Consider the following 17559-nt stretch of genomic DNA (forward strand, 5'->3'; position numbering starts at 1 on the left):
ATGTGAGTTGGTACTTTGGAAGTGTGTCAGGAGGCACATTTTCCTTTCCCCCCTTTAAAAGGTACATACTGGAATGCACCATTAATCCTTGGCCTTCTTGTTTCTTTTTCCTGTCTAGAGTGTTTGTACGACAGAATAGCACAAGAAACTGTGGATGAAACTGAAATTGCACAGAGACTCTCCAAAGTCAACAAGTACATCTGTGAAAAAATCATGGATATCAATAAATCCTGTAAAAATGAAGAACGGAGGGAAGCAAAATACAATTTGCAATAAACTTTGAATTTTTCATAAAGCCTTCTTGTTTTCCTTGCGTGGCATGTGATTTGCGGGCGATGGCGCCGTCCAGATCAGACCCCACTGTGCGTGGTGGTGTGTGTGCAGAGAGCCAGTAGGGTTCCGGGGTCAGTGGCTTGTTCTGAACTTGGACCTCTCACTCCAGTGAAGGCAGAAGGATTTGCTGAGACTCAGGCAGCAACCTGACACCAGTGTCATTCTGGGAATGGTGAAAGCACTGTCTTCCCAGGGGCACAAAGTGTCTCTGAGTTGCCTATCGCTCAGCTAAGAGTTTGAGCTGATATTTTTTACCATTCAAGGACTTCTGTCTTTGCTCCTCTATTCTGTGCTATAATAAAGTGTATTAATTCTTTGCTGTAGACAATCATTGTCCTTATTTAGTTAAGGATGTCTATTAAGTGTACAGTGAAAGTGACCAGTGTTCTTTGAGGGGTTGAACTCTTTAGGCTGAAGGAGAGAAAATTCATAAGGGATGTGGTTGCTGTCTACGGATCTGAAGGGCTATCTTGAAGCAGATTACTTTCTCTTACCTCAAAGGACAGATCTGGGACCAGTCGCCTCTCACTCAAGGTGATCTGAGATTCAGCTTCACTGATAATTTGAGTCAGTCTTTGTAAAGGAGTGTCAGCGGGTGGTAATGTTAGATGTGGTCCAAGGTTACCTTCAGGAAGTCGGGGGCAATGTCACCCGGTGTTGGTACGTTTATCCTATCTTGTATCTCAAATGATCTTTCAAGTTACATAATTTTTATCTCATTCAGTAGCTGCGTCTCTAAGGTGCCTGGTGCACAATCTGGCAAACCACATTTGAGCTTCCTGTTGATTTGCAGCTTCCTTTCTGTAATGCCTGTAAAGTCAGCATGTTGTGTGGGAAATGGGAAGGGTTTGGGGCCCAGCACCTGGGTTCCAAGCTTGACTTTGCATTTAACCTAACCTCTTGAGTTTCCATTTTATGTTCCATAAAAAGGAGATACCTACTTTGCGGAGTTGCTTTAAGAATTTTACATTGTGTATATATATATATATATAGTGCTCAATCAATGTTGGCAGTCGTTATTTTCTTCATTTCTGGTTATTGGCTTTTAGGCGTTGGTTGGAAAACTTTGGCATCTGGTGTCTCTAATGGTTTATCCACCAAACTATCAGATCATTGGTGGCCTGTAAAGAAAAGCTCAGTGTCACCAGGGTAAGTAGTGGAGGTGGCTGCCTCTTTGAGGAATTTTACTTTAGTAAATAAAATAATTCTTTGTAATATGAAATATTATATGCTTGCTAATAGGATGTATAGATGTGAATTTCCTTTTATGATATTTTCCCAGCTCCCTATAGACCGGCAGGGTGATCTTGGACCAATTACTTAATTTCTCAGAGTCCTTATCAGTACAGTGAGAAAAATAATGGGTACCTCACAGGCTATATGGATAATTAAATAATAATAACAATAACATACTTAACATGTTCCAGGGCTTTCCTAAGTGTTTAATGTACGTTAACTCGATTCATTAGGTAAGTAAAGTTTGTGAAACTTAGAAGTGCTCAATAAATTCTTGTTTTTAAGATGTGTTCATTTTAATGGCGGGGGCAACTTGGGCATGAGTACTATGGGATGCCTGAGAGGTGGTGATCAAGTATGCATCATATTTGAGCTCATCCCCTTTTCTCCCTAAGCATGGCAAAGATGCAGACCCCCAGGGGCGCTGTGCACTTCCCTACAAAGACGAATACAATATGATACCTGCTTCATAGATGCTTTTAGGTTGCAGGGGAAAACAGTCATGGGATATTTTAAAAATATTACTACTAAATACTACTGCATATTTTAAAAATACTGTGACGTGGAAGTGCTTTGCATAATATATGACACATACATTAGGAACAGAGCAAGGTTGTGAAAGATTGTGGGATCTGAGTTCTTTCCTACTTCTGGGAATGTCACTTGACCTCTCTGGAGCTCGTTTCTTCTGAAGTGTAGATAATGATCCCTAACTCAGGGTTGTTGTGGAGGGTAATCCAGGTAGTATCTGGGAAAGCGGTCTGTAAGCCTCAAAGAGCCATGCAATTGTTAGTTATCCTTAGCTTGTAAGGCAGGATAAAATCAGAAGTGTATGTGACAAGGAAGGACGTAAGAGCGGTTTCTGATGGGGAATTGGGGCAGGGGTGGGGGAAGTATTTTTATACCCTAGATGGACTGAGACTTTCTGAGCACCTGTTGTGTGCTGGGTGCCCTGTGACTGTTAGATGAGGCAGGGCCATTGTTCTTACACTCATACAAATGAGGAAATGGGCTCAGAAATGGTTAGATAACTTCTTGGCCAAGGTCCCAGAGTTGTCAGCAGTAGAGCTGGGTCAGAATCCAGGTCTGTACAAAATCTTTTTACTTCTTCCCCGAAAGCTGAGTGGGATATTATGGTCTGGGCTGAGAATCTAGCCATGTAATCTCAGGGTATATTTAGGAGATTTAAGTAATCCATCAATGGAAATTAGTCCCATTAATTTAAGCCTTTGGAGGGATGAGGAATAATAGTACCACTTATGATGACCCACAGTTTTATTACATTCAAATACTTACACAAAACTCAAGATCATTTTGTGTAGTAGAGAATCTCCTAACTTGACCAATCTCAAGAATTTGCTGAGGTGCTTAAAATACAGATTCCTGGGCTTTAGTTTAGAGAGCTGGATCCAGTAGTTCTGCGATAGAACTGGGAACGTGCATTTTAACACAAGTGCCAGTTCTAAATGACACCAGTAGAGTAGACGTCATTAGAAATCCTGCTTTAATAAAGGGACAAGAGTGTTTCCTAAGTAAAAAGACATGCTCCTTTTAAAGGGCCTGATGATATTTGAAATTGAGAATAAATTTTGTCTTAAATAGCTGAGGATCTACCCTAAAAACTTGTTTAGAGTTACTCTTTCATGCTCACCAAATGCTCTTTAGTTGGACGTGATGCAGAAGGTGACTTTCAGCGTAGGTGCCAGTGATTTTCCCCTCACTTGTACACTTCGATTCTTTTTTCCGATTCCTGTGACAGGCCAGTGAGTTGTGGAGGACAGGACCATCGGTCCCGACTTGGCAGAGCCGTGAAGTGATGAGGTTTGGGCACTGTCTTCAGAAGCCCTGGCCACAAGTTCTCTGTTACCAGACCAAACAGAAAGATGTGGCTTATTTTTATTTTCCAGCTGAGGAAAGTGTATTAGTGACTGTTACATGCTCATGGGTTTCTTAGATGCATCTCTGAATAACGACTTTTTTTGGTAATTATAAAGAAATGAGGCCGTCGACCCTTCTCTCCTTCTTTGGAGACGGCCCGTACTCTGCCTATGAAGTGTGTACATACTTTTAATCTGAGCACCCAGCCCCCACACCTCGTGGCCTTTCTCTTGCCTTTCAATGTATCTCTCTGAATAAATTTACCTTTACTCAAAAAAAAAAAAATGAAAACCACTTTATAGAAATTTTTGGAAAAATTGGGGAAACATTCCAAATTGCACAGCTGCAAGCATTGTAATGTATCTCTTCTAGTCCTTCTTTCAAGAGAGTAAATGTGTATTTTATATGTGGTCGTGGCATATGATCAGGTTTGTGTCCTTCCCTTTGTGTTGAACATGTTTCCCTCTTGCTCCATGAAGTGTATCTCCATCAATTCTAACATCCACCCAGTGGATGGACATCAGCCCACAACTGAGTCCACCACCTGGTCCGCCGTGGGGCTAACCCGCAGGGCTGCCAATTCACCCAAGGCCTCCCTGCACACTTGGGTCCAGAGCGGTGGTAAAATGAGCTTAAGTTTAGGTCAGTGCATTTGAGATCAGGTCCCAGCTCTAGCGCCTACTGCCTCCCTTGAGGTGAGTTATTTCAGCTTTCTGAACACCAACTTCTTCATCTGCAAACTAGAGAAAGTAGTAACCAGTGAGGGGGTTGTTAAGAGGACTGAGGACGTCATTAAAGTTCTCCAGCGGGAGTGGGTCAACGGCTGCCCGCGCTAATGTTGGCCTTCCTCCCCTCCCTGGCCCTCCCGTCCTCCTGTCCCCACGCCCACTGGTCCCCACCTGTCTGTGCGCCTGTCTTGTCTCCGACCTGCTTTGACCTCTTACACGGCGACCTTGGCTTTCATGCCTGCCTTTGGCACCTCCAGACATCCTGTGCTCATTCTGCAGCGCTCAGTACTCATGGGCTTTTCCCTGTGCACGCTGACAAGGCCCCCTCCCCGGCTTCCAGCTCCCCTCACCCACCTCAGCCCCCACCCCTGCCACCCAGCCAGCCCATTGCCCTTCCTCAAATTTTTAGGTTGTTTCTAAATAAAACATCTATGAAGATTTTTGTTGGCACAGATTTTTCCCTTTGTATCTTCTATAATGTTCTTGGGATCGTTTTACCTGGGTCAAAAAGGAATGTCATTTTTATCATTCTTGATACTTAGAATGGGTGTGACTATGTCTTAAGTCGTTGTGCCAAGCTAACAGGTGAAAACTAGTACTTCAGTACATTTTCTTTGGTTATTTTTGAGACTGCACATCTCTCCAGAATTTGGTTTCTTGCTTACACAAAATAAAAGCTTAATCTGTAAGAATTTCCAGCAGAATTTTTCATTTTCTGTGTTTAGTTTTTCTCTGGACCAGTGTGTTTACCTTGGGCAGATTTTTACTTTGATATCTGCAGATAGACAAGCCAACAGGTATTTTCACCACTTCTTTTGAAGGGATTAATCAGTTTCTGCCAAGCAGCTTTATAGGCTCACAGAACCTAAGGGTCAAAAGTGAACTTTGAGGTCCTCCACCCAGATCTCCTCTCTCCTGTAAGCAAAATGCCTTTCCAGACCATGCTAGCATACCTCCAGGAAGGGAGAATTCCTCTTCCTACCCAGGAGTCCGTCGAATTATTGCCATCACTAAGATGTTCTTCTGTTGAGCTAAAAGTCTCCTTTCCTGACACTTCTGAGGTCACTCAGCTTCTCTCCTCTGAGGTCGTGCAGGATGCTTCTGCTCATAGACTTTTGCAGTTGATGGTGGCAGTCATGTCTCTTTAGCGACTAGTAAATAGCTCAAATTCTGTTCCACCATTTCTCACATGGGGGAGGTTGCACAGGAAAGAGTGAGGACTCTGGGTTTAGACAGCCCTGTATGCAAATCCTGTCTGCCACTTCCTAGTATGTGACCTTGAAGAAGTTTTCAATCTCTCTTAGCTTTAGTTTTCTCATTTTTAAAATGGGAATACAGTGCCTACCTCACAGGGTTGTACACAGCGCTGTATGAGATAATGTGAGTAAAGCACTGAGGCATCACTGTTAGTTGCCTAGTCCTAAGACCTCTGACCACCCTGGTTGCTCTTTTATGGATGTGCCACTGAAAGGTGGGGTGCAGGACTGGACAGATGCTACTACCTAGAGCAGGCTATCACCTCTTACATACTTCTATTAATGGCGTACTTCTGGCATACCTCAGTTAATGTGGCCTACCCTTGAATCAGCATCTTTAGTGTTGAGCTTACGTATCGCCAAACACTGCCCCGCTCCCTCTTTTTGGCTAACACAATACTTATCCCTTTAGTTCACTGTGTTGTAAGAGAAAGAGCATAGATTGTGAAGCTTGAGTAACTCACACAAAATTCAAATTCAAAAAATCCTGACTTCATTATTTATTAGATTAGAGGAACTTGGGCAAGTTCCTAAGTCTTCTAGCACCAGGCACCTGGTCCGTTATGCAGCTGTTACGGTAAGCAAGGCGGCCTGCGCTGTGCCAGACCTCCAGCCCCCACCGTCCCCATTCCGGGCTGCGGTAAATGTGGTTCTTTTGTTTCTTTTTCCCTTCCCTTATTCGTTTTAGCAGCTCCTTACACCTGCCTCACTCCAACTGTGTGTTCTTAAATACAATTCTTAAATGAAGTACAGGATTTTGCATGCATCCCAATTCCATTTCATCTTTTTGGTTTCAGCCCAACATTGCAGCTGGTTGAGATCTTCTTTTCCATTTGTGTTTAAAATACAAAACAAAATTTGAGGAAAGCCAAAGCCAGAAAGGAAAATCCAGCCACAATCCCAAGGACCAAGCCCACTGCATGTTTGCTCCTGGGAGTCCCTCCTGTCTGTCCAGGGCAGCACCTCTGTGTTCACGGCTGTTGGCCAGTCTCCCGTGATCCTGCCTGTTTTGCTTAACATCATGTGGCAAACATCTCCCCCTCTGCTGCCTGATTTGCATAACCACCATTCCAGCGCCCTTCCCAGCACTGGGCCACGATGACCTTCTTATCTCCTCGCTGTGTATTTTGTTGTCTCTAGTTTCTTGCTGTTAGAGGTAATGTTGCCATGATCGTTTATAGTTGTTTGTTTCCTAAATTCTCAGGAGTGAGCTAATTAAGTTAACAGGCAAGAACATTTTCATAGTCCTTTCCATGTTGTTGTTATATCTGTGTCGTTATATTGTGATTCAAAATGTTAAGCCATGTCTCAAGCAAGGTGGACATGCATGTGCCATTTCCTCACTTCACCAGCATCCGGAATTTTTAAAGAAGTATAGCAAATTAGCTTTCTATACAAATGTACCTTGTCAACTTCTTTCTATGTGAATTATCCATGCATATGTTTGGGTACTTGAGATCCATATGGAATTTTATTCTATGTTATATCCTTTCTTTCAGTTTCATAGTATGTAAATATGATCTTTTGTATCTTCACCAAGTTATCAATAATAATGTTTAGGTTAGGGAAAAGGAAAGAGCCATGTGGTCCTCCGTGTAAGACCCCACTTCTCCTCACCAGTTACTTTCTCTGAGCTGGACTAGCCTAGCTAGGACTCCTCCATCTAGATGTGATCAGGGAAGACCTCTGAGAGGTAACTTTTGACCTTCCACCAGAAGGATGAGAATGGCCATGAGGAGATCACTTGTCTGTCGATCTATCTCTCCCCAACTTCATCTTCAAAGTACTGAATATACAGTCTGTGCCCAGAACTCTGACCAGGGAGTTACGCCTTAAGTGTGGCTTCAAACCCTGTGCTCTTCCCATTCCAGTATGTGCCCTTTTGTCCATATCCAGTCTGGTACCCAATGATCTGCGCATTTACTGTTTCCATGTCATTAGCTAATGGGGAGAGAGACTCAGTATTCCAGCCTTACCAACATCGGCATCCAGAAGTTCCCCCATGAGTAATGATGGAATTCATTCAGTCATTCAACAAATACCTGCATGCCTACTAGGTGTCACTCACTAGTCTGAATGCCTGAGGCATATCACTGAAGACCAACACAAAAAGCTTAAACTGTAGTGGGACTGGAATGCGATGTGTGGGAAGATAAACAGTAAATGTGATAAATAAGAAAACTATATATTAACCCATTACTGTATCTGTTTGCTTTAAACTGATAGTCATACAAGCTCAAACACATCCTACAAAGAACAAAAATAAGAAAAAAAAATCTTTATTTTCTTGCTCCCCTCTCCCACCTTTAATGATTTTGATGGCCTTTTCTACGTCTTCATGGTTATTCTGTTGCAACTTGTTGTAGTTATCACATTTCCAATTATGGTTTTCTCCTTTCTATAGCTTCCTGCTTCTTTTCTATTTAGAGTAGACTTCTCAATATTTCTCTTAGCATAGGTTTAGTATTGCTGAATTCTTTTAGTTTTTGCTTGTCTGTGAAATTCTTTCTCCTTCTATTCTAAAGGATAGCCTTGCTGGATAGAGTATCCTAGGTTGCCACTTTTTCTCATTCAGGACTTTCAGTGTATCTTGCCACTCTCTTCTGGCCAGCAGTGTTTGTGTTTCAGAAATCAACTGAAAGCCTTATGGAAGTTCCCTTGTAACTAACTCTTTGCTTTTCTCTTGCTGCCTTTAGAATCATTTCTTTATCTTCAGACTCTCATAGTAAGCAATCTTACGGTTATCTGGAAAAGGGGGTAGGAAGGGATAAATTTGGGAGTTTGAGATTTGCAAATGTTAGCCACTATATATAAAAAACAGACTTTAAAAAAATAACAAGTTTCTTCTGTACAGTACAGGAAACTATATCCAATATCTTGTAATAACCTTTAATGAAAAAGAATATGAAAAGGAATATATGTATGTATGTGCATGACTGGGACTTTGTGCTGGACACCAGAGATTGACACATTGTAACTGACTGTACTTCAATTTTAAAAAAAGAAAGAAAACTGTAGAAGGTGATAAGTACCATGAAAAAAGGAGAAGGTAGAGCAGGGGCAGTGGAGCATGTGGCAAGAAGTGGAGGGCCAGGGGAGGCTTCCTGGAGGACATGAGATCCCAGCAAAGACCAGAAGGTGGCGAGGGAGTCAGAGCCTGGAAGCCCTGCCTGGGGCCCCTGCCGCGGGAATGGAGATGTCCAAGGAGTGTGGGAAGTACGAGATATTAAATTTGTCCTGCCTAGCTAGAGCCTCACTTTTATTCCAGGATGGGCTCTCATTTGTGCCCCTCTCCTGGGTCATTAACTCTGGAAAACCTACCCTCCCTCAGCTTGAAGACTCAGCTTAAATATCATTTCCTCTAAGGACCTATTTCCACCTCTTCCTAGAAGAAAGGACTCCCTCCTTTCCATAGTTTCCCAAATCTGCTCCTAACCCTCCCTCCCAGCCCTAACCTCCCCAGCATGTTAACGCTCAGAGCACTGTGTTGTAAAGTCTATTTAGCTGCCTCTTCCCCTGAGGCTATCAGCAAACCAAGGGCAGGACTGTGTAAATGCATCTCTGTATCCCTTTGCGGAAAAGCAAAAGGGCCTGGCACTCAGAGATGAACGCTGTGTGCTAGATGCGGGAGATACAGATATGAACAATATTTGTTTAATCAACTAGTAGTCATTGAGCACGTACAATGTGTTAGGTACTCTCATTATTTTATTCCTCACACAACCCTGTGAAGCAGATACTATGACCATCCACATCTCACAGATGAGGAGACTGACTAAAAGAGGTCGAGTAAATGGTTCCAGGTGGCACCACCGTGAGCAGGAGGAGCTAGGACTGGTGACCCCAGTGCCTGGCATCCTAATGATCATGCTGCATGCTGCTACCTTAGATCTCTTGTGGGCACAAACTGTCTCTTCTGCCCTGTGACCATCTGTTTCGACTCCTTCTTCCTCCAGGAGGCCTTCAGTGCTCCCTCCCCTATCTGAGTGGGGACCACTCCCCCTGCTCTGTCACACCCTCTCATGACCTCCGCTAGTCTTGTCAGCTTGTATTGTCATTGTGCGTCCAGCTTTCTCATTGGCCTGTGAGCCCTCCAAGTGGGGCCACTGTGTGTTCATCTCTGAGCGCCAGGCCCAGCACAGGGCCCAGCACTGGTGAAATGGAGCTCTCCCTAGACTCCTGGTCCCTGAAGACCATGGGTGTGGGAAACCAGGGACTGAAGCAGTTCTTTCTGCCTGGGGGGTTTAAGGACTTGAGGGATCAAGAAAGTCCTTCAAGGGGTGTCATGAGCCCTTCCTGGCCTTGTCCCCCCAGGATAGGCTGTCACCAGGTCAAGAAAGGAGGAAAGGATTTGGCAGTGGTCAAGGTTGAGGAATCTGTTTACACTGCCTGGGTCTGACTCTGGGCTCCACCGCTTACCAGCGCTGTGACCTGGGGCAAGTCATTTCATTGATTTGGGCTTCAGTTCCCTCCTCCATGAAACAGAGGTCTCAGTTCCTGTGAGTGTTAATTTCTATAAAGCACTTAGAATTGTGCCTGACACATAGAAGCCCTGTGTAAATGTCTGTTGTCATTGTGAACAAGGGGCAAGAGGTGGAGGAAGGTAGGTGTTTCAAGGAGTGGCAGTAAAGTTGGTATTGGGAAAGGAGGAGGGAGAGGTGGGTAGTGCAGGATCCTAGAGGGCCTTGGTCCCAGGCTGAGGTGCTGGACTCTGAAGACCTTGGACAGCTGCTGAAAGATCATGCTGAGAGCAGTGTGGTGGGTGGTTTGGAGGGAGAGAGAAGAGTCAAGCAATTTTTGGAATAACCCTAGTGAGAGATGGTAAAGCGCAGGTGCCCATTCTCACTGCCAGGTGGGAAGCGGGCTGTGGCACCACCCTGCAGCAGTCCAGACTAGGGGTACCCAGGGCAGGTCCTCAGGCAGTCCCGTGCCCTGGACCTGCTCTGTTCAGGTCCCTGTGGGGACTCAGCCCATGGAGGGGCAGCAGACCCAGAGCGGGAGATGAAACGTGTCAGGGGATGGGGGCGCAGATTGCAGGGCTGTATTTGTCTCTGTGTCGGGTCTTTCCTAAGCACTTCCTTGAAGCCTTGGAAATAATGTGGGTGTGAAATGAGACTCTAGGTTGGAACCTTTCCTCCACTGCTTTTCAGTAGTGTGACCGTGGTGGCCAAGTTCCTCAACCTCTGGATCCTCAGACTCGGCTCTGGAACAAGAATAACAGTGTCAGCATTTCAGATCTGTGGGCATAAAGCGCTGCGCGTGTGGCAGGCAGAGTAGGTGCTCACGAACGGGTGCTGCCCACCCTGAGGGAAGCAGGAGGGCTGCGTGCTTAGCCAGGAGCACCACACTCGCCCATGCTGAGGGTGGTCCTGGAACTTCCTTCCTAGGATCTGTGGTGTCACTGGTTTTAATACAGGCATGACTGTCCCTGCTCCTCCAGCCCCTGAAGCTGGCATGGCCTGGAAGCACCATTGTGGCCAGGGCAGGGCTTGGAAACCACGAAGCACTCCAGGTGGGGAGGTGGGTCCCTGCTGTCCCCCTGCTCCCCCTGCCCCTCCCTCCTGAGAGGGAGATCTCAGCCTGTGATACATCCTTTCCTGAAACTGGTAAAAGCCCCTGGCCCTGGATATGAAAAATGTGAGCCACTGCTCTGAAGCTAGCAGTGCTGCAGAGGGAGGCTGGAGTTCTTCTTCCCAATGGCTCTTTAAATTATTTTCATTTTGCTGACTCGTACACTTTTCTGAGCTAAGGCACTTTGGGAGATAGTTATAGGCCATTTAAGCAGAAAGCCTCATTGGCGCCAATCTCGTGGGGGAGGGAGAGATTTAACCCTTTGTAGCCCAGCATGGTGCTGCCTTCCACAGGGCCCAGAAGGGCAGGTCACCTTTGCCATGTGGGGCTGCCCTTCAGGGAGCCTGGTCCAAGGCCAAGTCCACCGTCCCCAGATTTCCAGTGTTGGCCAATCAAAGGCACAGATGGAACAGATAATCAGCCAGGTTTGGAGGTAGCTCCCTGGATTTTAAATTATGATTCACAGGGGGCTTATTATCTTTCTTTCTCTTTCTCTTTCATTCTTTTTCTTTTCCTTTTGTTTTTAAGACTGAGCATCCTTACCCAGAGGGAGAAGGGCAGCAAACAGGAGCCTGCCGATGCATTCTCCCATGTCCTTTCCTCTGCCCAGGATCAGGGACTCTTTGCATTAGCTTTCTTGAGCTCCTCCTGATTGCCAGGATCCACACTGAAGACTTTTATATATTTAATCATCACAACAAGAATATTTGGGAGTTGGTATTACTGTCTTTATTTCTCCTCATGAGGACACCGCAGCCCAGAGACGTTAGAATTTTTGCACAGGGTCACACAGCTAATAAGTGAGAGGGTCAAGATTCAAATCCAGGTCCCTCCGAGATCAAGTCCACTGTTCTTTCATCACTGCCTCAGTGCCTTCTAGTAATCAGCAGTGACCAAGCGAGCTGGGTGCCTGCATTGTGTGACAAAGAGTAGTGTTCCTCCTCCCTTGGTTGGAGTCTAGACAAGTTCAAGTTTCACCTTCATGTGCAGCGTTTCCTTGTGAAGCAACACAGGATGGAAAGAGTGGAAGTAATTGTCCACCAACAGAATAATAATGCACATGTGCTCATGCACACGCACACACACACAGCCCATACACATATAGGCTGACTTTCTTCCTAGAGTGAAATACCATGTAGCAAAAAAAATGAATCAGGTCTCCACGTATCATATAAACAAATCTCAGAAGCATAGAGTGGGGTCAAAAAAGCAAGTGGCGGAATGAAACTTAGAGTTTGAGACTATGTATGTAAAATCTGGAAAACACACGAAACAATACTATAGGTTGTTTATGGACATCCAGATGTGCAGGCAGAGTATGGAAACTTGGGCAGGAAGGATACACCTAGCTTTGGGATAATCCTTATCAGGAAAGAATGGGAAAGAGTGTGAAAGAGGCTTCTGTAATGTTTAAACTATTTAAAAGTAAACAAGAAAGAAATCTGAAGGAAAAAAGCAGAAAGCACAAAGGTTGCCTTGTTATGCCTGGGAGGGTACTAGGGGGTGGGATTTGCATCACACACCTCGTCTTTCGTGTACCTGGAGTGTAGACCTGGCCTGAAGCTCAGAGTCATGTGGAGTTGGCATTAACTGCCCCCTCACAGGCTCCTGGGAGAAATAAACAGGGGTCAGTCGAAGGCATTTTAAGCTATGCCATGTTGTAGGAATGTAAATCGATGTCACACACTTCTGTGCTCTTTCCCTGTCTGTCTGCCCGAGTAGATTGTGACTTCCTTTGCGACAGCAAAGTGTTACAGCTTAGTGCTACAGCAGAGTGTTACAGCAACCTGGATCCTGGCAAGAGACCAAGCGGCACTCGGAGGGTTGGAGGACTCAGGTTTATTATGCCAGCAGGCCCAGAGGAGTTAACACTCCGAGCTCTAGACCCCATCTGTAGGTTTACACAGGCTTTTATAGGCTACCAGTCAAGACTTTGCAACATTTTGCAACATTATATGCAGAGTAGGTGTAACAAATGGACGAATCAGGAGTCAGCTTTATGCAAATGAGGTGTTAGAAATGGACCAATCAGGAGAGAGATTTGGGAACCAATAGACTCTTAGGGGTAAGTTCTGTTCTCCTAGAAGCAAGCCGTTTTACAGAAGCACAGAAGTGAGATAATGCCGCTGGGCAGGGAACCTGATAGTGCCAGCGGGAAAGCAGTGGCCCTGCCAGTCTTTTCATGGGGCTTCCCACCTCACCTTGAGGGCAGGGACAGTTTCTAACTAATCTCTTGACCCTAGTCTAAGCTCAGAAACATTGCTGGTTCCAGGCTAGAATTCTGGGTCTAACAAGCACTGCTAGCAGTGCCTTCTCCCTGATCCACAGGCCGCCTTTGCTCACAGGACTGTTTGGGCTGGGAGGAAACAGCTTATTCGTGGTGTCCACCTCAAGTAGACACACAAAATTGATTGCTCAGTGCGGTGTCAGGTACTTCAGGAGAGAAAGGTCCTGTGGATGAAGGGTGAAGGGTGAAGTAATAAGAGCCCATCCCTCCCAGGCTTCCACCTCTGGTCCCAGGCCAGGCACCCCCTGAGCTGTGCATCCTCACCTGCATGGACAGGCCGGGGGCAAAAGCTCGGGGAGAATCAGGTATAAGTGACCCAATTTGGTGAATGACTTCCCTGAACTACATCCTCACGAAACACTTACTGGATCCTTACTGGACAACCCTGTGAGATGGTTGTCACCACTCCCATTAGGAAGACGAGCATGCCGAGGCTGGAGCAGTCATAATGGGCAGAGTCAGATTTCAAAGCCAAGTCTCATGGATCCCCAAACCTGTGCTCTTCTCCAAGGACCTAGGTGTCTCCGCAGACTGTGAAGACAGGGGGTACCTGGAGAACCCGTATACAGCAACAAGATGCACCCCCTCCTCGGCCCCCGCCTCCCGTAATGCAGTCGGCTGGGTGTTGAAGCAGGGACTAGAGTGAGATAATCACATTTCAGAGCCGACTAGAGTGGCTGCCACTCGGAGGTCCCTTTGTATTTTGAATGTGCAGTCTCTAATTAGACTTCGCCTTAATTGCAAGATTTCCATACGCCATGACTGCGTGCACTCTGTCTGGGGATAAACACGTCCATCAAGCCAGAAGCAAATTGTGGCGTTGCCTCGGCCCCATCATCCCGTTCGCTTGCTCCACTGCGGTTCCTCTGGGGACGTAGCTCAACCTTCCCCCGTGAAAGTGCTCTGGGGCCCACATTTTAATCAAAAGCGTACCTGCCTCTAGGAAAAGGAGTAGGGGCGCAACTCAAAAGTGATTAAATTTAATAACTGAAAGACCAGGAAAAGTCTGCTTTGCAATGCATAATTTCACCAGATATTTATTTATTTCATCATGTGGCCACATTCTGTATGCTGTGTGGGGACACTTTATTAAAAATGCCATTTCTTTTAACCGCAGCAATAAGGGAAATGCACACCTTTTTTCCTCCCCACTGTGTTCAAGGCACTTGTGGTTATTAAATTACTCTGAAGTAGAGGAATGTCTGTCTCCAAATTTACTCTGAAGTATTTCAATAAACGATCCCAAATGTTTATTCACTCAGCAAATACTCACCAAAGCCGTTAGGGGCCAAGTGCTGCGCTAGCTAGGGGGCAATGAGGTGGAGCAGTGAGCTCCTCCCAGCCTCCCAGGAGTGCTGGGGGCGTGGGGCAGGGGGTGACAGAGGCATCCTCAGGCCTCGCACAGGGCCCTGCCTCTGGGGGCGATTCAGGCAGTTTCTGCTCAAGAAATGAATGAATGAATGAATCAGGGGGTGGGTAGAGAGAGAAAACTTGAGAGCCTCAGTGTTACAGGGCTGAGCCTAAAGCCGTGCGGGGCACTGCAGGGGCATAAAAGAAGGACTGGTTGATTCTTCTTGTGGGTCCTAGAGGTGGTGACTGGTGACCACTGAGCCCATGCTCAGGTGAGAGGTGGGCAGGAGGAGGGCGTAGGCGTTACCAGCAGAGAGAATGGGGAGGTAGGGCCTGGTCTGGATCCCTCCCCTGCAGACGTCCACATGGCTGCTCCCACTTCCTCCAGAGCTTCACCCCGACTACCTCTGTGTCCGCCATCAGAAGCGCTCTCCTCGTCCACCCTGTCTGAAGGAACACGCACATCGCGCCCCGCCCCAGGGCACACTCTACTACTCTTCTGCTGCTTACTTTTTCTCCCATCCTGGTGTATTTATTTGAATATTGTCCTAATGTGAGGTGTCACAAGAGCAATGAGTAGAAGGGTGCCAGGCATATAATAGGGGCTCAAAGTTGGATAAATGGTGGGGGGAGGAGGTGCGGTAAATGAATGAGGGACTGAAAAAGCTCCATGATTTCTCAGCACCTAAGAGTCCAGCTTAGGGTCTGGTGTGCAGGGTCTAAGTGGGCTGAGAGGCATGGCTGTGGGATGGTGGGGGTCAGGGTCCCTCAGGTGCGCAGGCCTCATGTGCCCACCTGACGAGCTGGGCTTTGCTCTCAGATGGCAACAGGGAATCATTGAAGGGTTTTGAGCCTGGGAGTGCCGTGGTCAGAATGATGTTTCAGAAGCACCGCTGGTGGAATTGTAGGTGATGAACGGAAGGAGGTGAGACTGGAGGTGGGGAAACAGTTAAGAGGCTGGTTGAATGGTCCCTACAAGAAATGTGGGGGCCAGAACAAGCAGAGGTTCTGGGAATGAAGGGGTGGGCAAGGCAGATCAAAATGGAAATATGTATTTGGTGGGGGTGGAGGAAAGGCAGGCTCAGTGATGACTCCCTTGTTTCTGGTTTGTCTGAGCCAGTGGGCAGGGATGTTCACCAGGAGGGGACCAGGAATTTGTGTGAAGGGGTCACGGAGAAATACTTGTTTTAAAAGGAATCCTTGGCTGAACGTGAATCATGCTGTTGAAAAGCAACATCCAGATGTGGGTCTCAGGTTTCAAGGCCCCTGCTGAGCCCTAGAAGTGCAGTTGGCAGGATTGTCTTTTGATGAAATAGACAAGTGATGGCCTACCTAATGAGGAGCCAGCCAGGATCTGCCCGTCTCTACCGACTGCTCATGCCATGGTGTCCAGCCTCCATCCCTCATTCCCTTCAAGATCACCATGCAGTAGTAGAATGAGCATAGGATTTGGGTCCAGATTAATAGGCATGAGTCTCACCTCCATTGTGAACAAGGCTTAGGTGGGGGCATTTGGTCTTCTTAAGCCTCAGTGTCACCAACTGTAAAATGGGAATAACAATGCTCTCTATCTTGCAGGGTTATAGGGAAGATGTAATTGTTGGAGGGATGCAAGTAAACTGAGAAGGGCCATTCAGTTGGAAGAGCTCAGGAAATGCCACAAAAGAGAGGGAGGGGGTGGCAGGCAGGCCCCAGTCCCGGGCTAAGTGCTGCTGTGGAGGCAGAGGGGGAAGCAGCTCTGCACCCCGCCTCTTCCTCGGGGTCTTCCTCAGAACCCTAAATTTGGTCGCTCCATCAGGCTCTGCAGGACCCTTCCAGAGAGGGCTGGACTTCCCCACACTCAGAGGAGAGTTGCTGCTCATTCCTTGAAAAGCTCTGCCCCAGGGAAGCTCCCCGTTCCCTTTATCTTGTGACCCACCAGCCTCTCCTCTCCAGACACCTGAGCTGCTCTGTGCTTCTCCTCTGCTGTCGCAGCCCCTCCCCACCCTAGTCTTCTCCCTACCCCCTGCTGTTTTGCAGACTGCTCCTCCAGGGTCCTCCCGTCTGACATCTGGCGTCCCCTGGGGATGGTGCTCCGCCTTGCACTGTCCCATCATCTCTCTCTTCTGGGTTCGCTCCTAGGTCACATCTCATCTCAGGTGCCATCTTTTCCAGGAAACTGGCGGAGAGCCAGGTTGATAGAGGTGCACCTTCCCTGGGTTGCCATCCATCAGGGCTCTGCTCACAATTTGTGAATTCTGCTTGTTTCCCTGTCTGTCCCACCCACCCAACCAAGGACTTCTCAAGGACAGAGATGGTGTCTCGCTCACTATGCAGACTGTGCCTGGTACAGCGTGGCATGGGCATCTGCCAAGAGTGCCAACGCCCCTGTCTGGTGGAGAGTAATGCTCAGCGGCCATTCTTCCAGAATAAGGGGACATGGCTGCCCCGCAGGGTTTCCCGGGCAGTGCTGTCTCTCTCCTGTGTGCTCCTGTTTCAACCCCATTCACGGGGGCCACAGCCACGTAATTGGATTGAGCAGACACTGACAAGGTCAATTTGACAATTTCATTAATCTTTTATTAAACACGGGCCCTGAGCTCCAGCCAGGCTCGTCTGCATGCTGCCCAGGAACGTGCCCGGCATATTCTCATCTCCCACGCCGCCTCCTCCAGATGTGACTGGTGAAACCAACAGCCACCGGGTGCTTCCTGGGGGCCGGGCCGGATGCCGAGCAAGTCCCTTAGCAGCTCTGATCAGCCCGCAGGGGTGAAGGAGTTGATGCGTGTAAAACACTGTACTGAGTGTGTTCAGTGCTCTGCGTTATTATTACTGTTACTGCTACTACTATTAACTCAACAACCTCGACGGTGGGCATTCAGACCTCATTTTGCTAGGGAGGAAACTGAATACCAGAGAGGGCAAACGATGTGCCCAGGAT

General features: G+C 47.0%; 2 protein-coding genes across 4 annotated transcripts in view; both read left to right on the forward strand.

Annotated features, from left to right (window-relative positions):
- Positions 1 to 295, forward strand: part of BEND5 (BEN domain containing 5) — a 46772-nt gene extending 46477 nt beyond the window's left edge. For all 3 annotated transcript variants that reach the window (XM_031465097.2, XM_064493603.1, XM_031465098.2), the window contains one exon: positions 119 to 295. In XM_031465097.2, the coding sequence (XP_031320957.1) occupies positions 119 to 276 (158 nt within the window). In that variant the 3' untranslated portion in view covers positions 277 to 295. The remainder of the gene's footprint in view (positions 1 to 118) is intronic.
- AGBL4 (AGBL carboxypeptidase 4) overlaps positions 1 to 17559 on the forward strand; it is a 1119623-nt gene that overhangs the window by 943516 nt on the left and 158548 nt on the right.

The sequence above is a fragment of the Camelus dromedarius genome, chromosome 14 (assembly GCF_036321535.1).
Source record: "Camelus dromedarius isolate mCamDro1 chromosome 14, mCamDro1.pat, whole genome shotgun sequence".
NCBI lineage: Eukaryota > Metazoa > Chordata > Mammalia > Artiodactyla > Camelidae > Camelus > Camelus dromedarius.